Here is a 1,686-nt window from a genome sequence, read left to right on the forward strand (position 1 = left end):
AACGCGCGACGCGTGAGATGCTCGTGTTGAACGATTCGGAGCACGCGACAGATAAAAATATCTTTACGACTGCGACGATCGACGATATCATCAAATCGACATTCGGTGGCGTTAAAAAAGAGACGAGAAAGAAGCTCAACGCATTGAACGTTAAATTTTTACAATCTCTGGGATTCGCGGTACGAAACATCTGAACGCGTGAACGATGACTGAAATTCTTAACATCGAAGGCGAGCCGGTCTTTGACGATCGCATCGTCAAGATCGAAACTCACACGTACAACCCGTACGCTAACACAACGTTCGAGTATAGCGACGAGATACGAATACCCATACAACAGCAGGATCTGTATACGTTGCCGTGCGAAAGTTTTCTCTGCGTCGAAGGAACATTGACGGCGACCAGAGCAGCCGATAACGTGGTATTGGGGAATAATTGCGTCGCGTTTATGTTCGATGAGATTCGATACGAGCTCGACGGCGGTATCGTCCGACAGAAGCGTGATCCTGAGAAACGCCGACTGGGATCCACATTGCAGGATAACAAGAATGGATACTTTAATTTCTGCGTACCGCTCAGCCTGTTACTAGGATTTTGCGAGGATTACAAACGCGTGGTGATCAACGCTCGTCACGAATTAATCTTGATACGATCGCGCAACGACAACAATTGTCTGGTGGGAAGTCTCGCGTTGGAGCCTACTGTCAAAATACTCAAGATACAGTGGCGAATGCCTCACGTGGCATTGAGCGAGATCAACAAGCTGTCGATGCTGCGCGCCTTGGAAAACGGACGATATCTAAATATGGGTTTCCGTTCGTGGGATCTGTACGAGTATCCCCTGTTGCAGAACACGACCAAGCACTCGTGGGCCATTAAGACCACGACTCAGCTCGAGAAACCGCGATACGTCGTTTTCGCTTTGCAGACGGGTCGAAAGAACGTCATATCCGGACACGAGCCGATTCGACGACTGCAAATTGACCAACGTGAAACTCTACCTAAACTCGGAAGTCTATCCGTATGACGATTTGAATTTGGACTTTGGCAAACACAGATGGGCGATTCTGTACGATATGTACGCGCGTTTCTGCAAGGGTTATTACGGATACGAATATCTCGAGCCGAGTCTCACCATTTCGACTTTTCTGCGTAACGGCCCGTTCGTGATCATCGATTGCTCTCGACAAAACGAATCTGTCAAAAACGCCACCGTGGATGTCAGAATAGAATTCGATTGCATGGAGAACGTACCGCCGAATACCTCCGCGTACTGTTTCATCATACACGATCGCGTGATAGAGTACAATCCGTTGACCAACGTAGTGCGCAAAATAGTCTGAGTGTTCGCGGCAACGTCAACGAAAATTTTCTCTCTCTTTCACTCCCTCTTTATGAGAAAGGGGGAAAGGGGAGCAGGATATAAAAATCAGAGTGTCGCAAAACGCGCATCATTCCTCTCGATTCACACATCGAAGAGAGAGAGATATCTCTTCATGTCTGCACCAACGTTCGTGAACCTGCAAGGTTTCGTCGTCGGGATGAAATTTGTCGTGAAGGAGGCGGCGATGCTCAGAAACGGGGTCGTTCTGGCGCATTACATCTTTACATGCCCCATGCCGTGGAATCTCCTCACAAAATCCGCCAAATTGTGCGCTTCATGGTTGATTCGCAATCACCACGGAT

At 48.3% G+C, this 1,686-nt stretch overlaps 1 protein-coding gene across 1 annotated transcript; it reads left to right on the forward strand.

Moving 5' to 3' along the window:
* Nucleotides 1–205: 205 nt before the first annotated feature.
* Nucleotides 206–1,343, forward strand: LOC112462155. The gene is made up of 3 exons (XM_025027785.1): nucleotides 206–616; nucleotides 725–867; nucleotides 929–1,343. Exons 1-3 carry the CDS (start codon nucleotides 206–208, stop codon nucleotides 1,341–1,343), a joined length of 969 nt encoding a protein of 322 aa, XP_024883553.1.
* Nucleotides 1,344–1,686: the final 343 nt, after the last annotated feature.

The sequence above is a fragment of the Temnothorax curvispinosus genome, unplaced genomic scaffold (genome assembly GCF_003070985.1).
Source record: "Temnothorax curvispinosus isolate PA1 unplaced genomic scaffold, ASM307098v1 QBEX01011988.1, whole genome shotgun sequence".
Lineage (NCBI taxonomy): Eukaryota > Metazoa > Arthropoda > Insecta > Hymenoptera > Formicidae > Temnothorax > Temnothorax curvispinosus.

What these genes read in the sequence shown, in the direction of transcription:
- LOC112462155 (XM_025027785.1), top strand. Translation starts at nt 206, where the DNA reads ATGACTGAAATTCTTAACATCGAAGGCGAGCCGGTCTTTGACGATCGC. An exon ending in GCGAGGATTACAAACGCGTG is followed by an intron (nt 617 to 724) that starts GTGATCAACGCT and finishes CTCAAGATACAG; the next exon opens with TGGCGAATGCCTCACGTGGC. An exon ending in CAGAACACGACCAAGCACTC is followed by an intron (nt 868 to 928) that starts GTGGGCCATTAA and finishes TTCGCTTTGCAG; the next exon opens with ACGGGTCGAAAGAACGTCAT.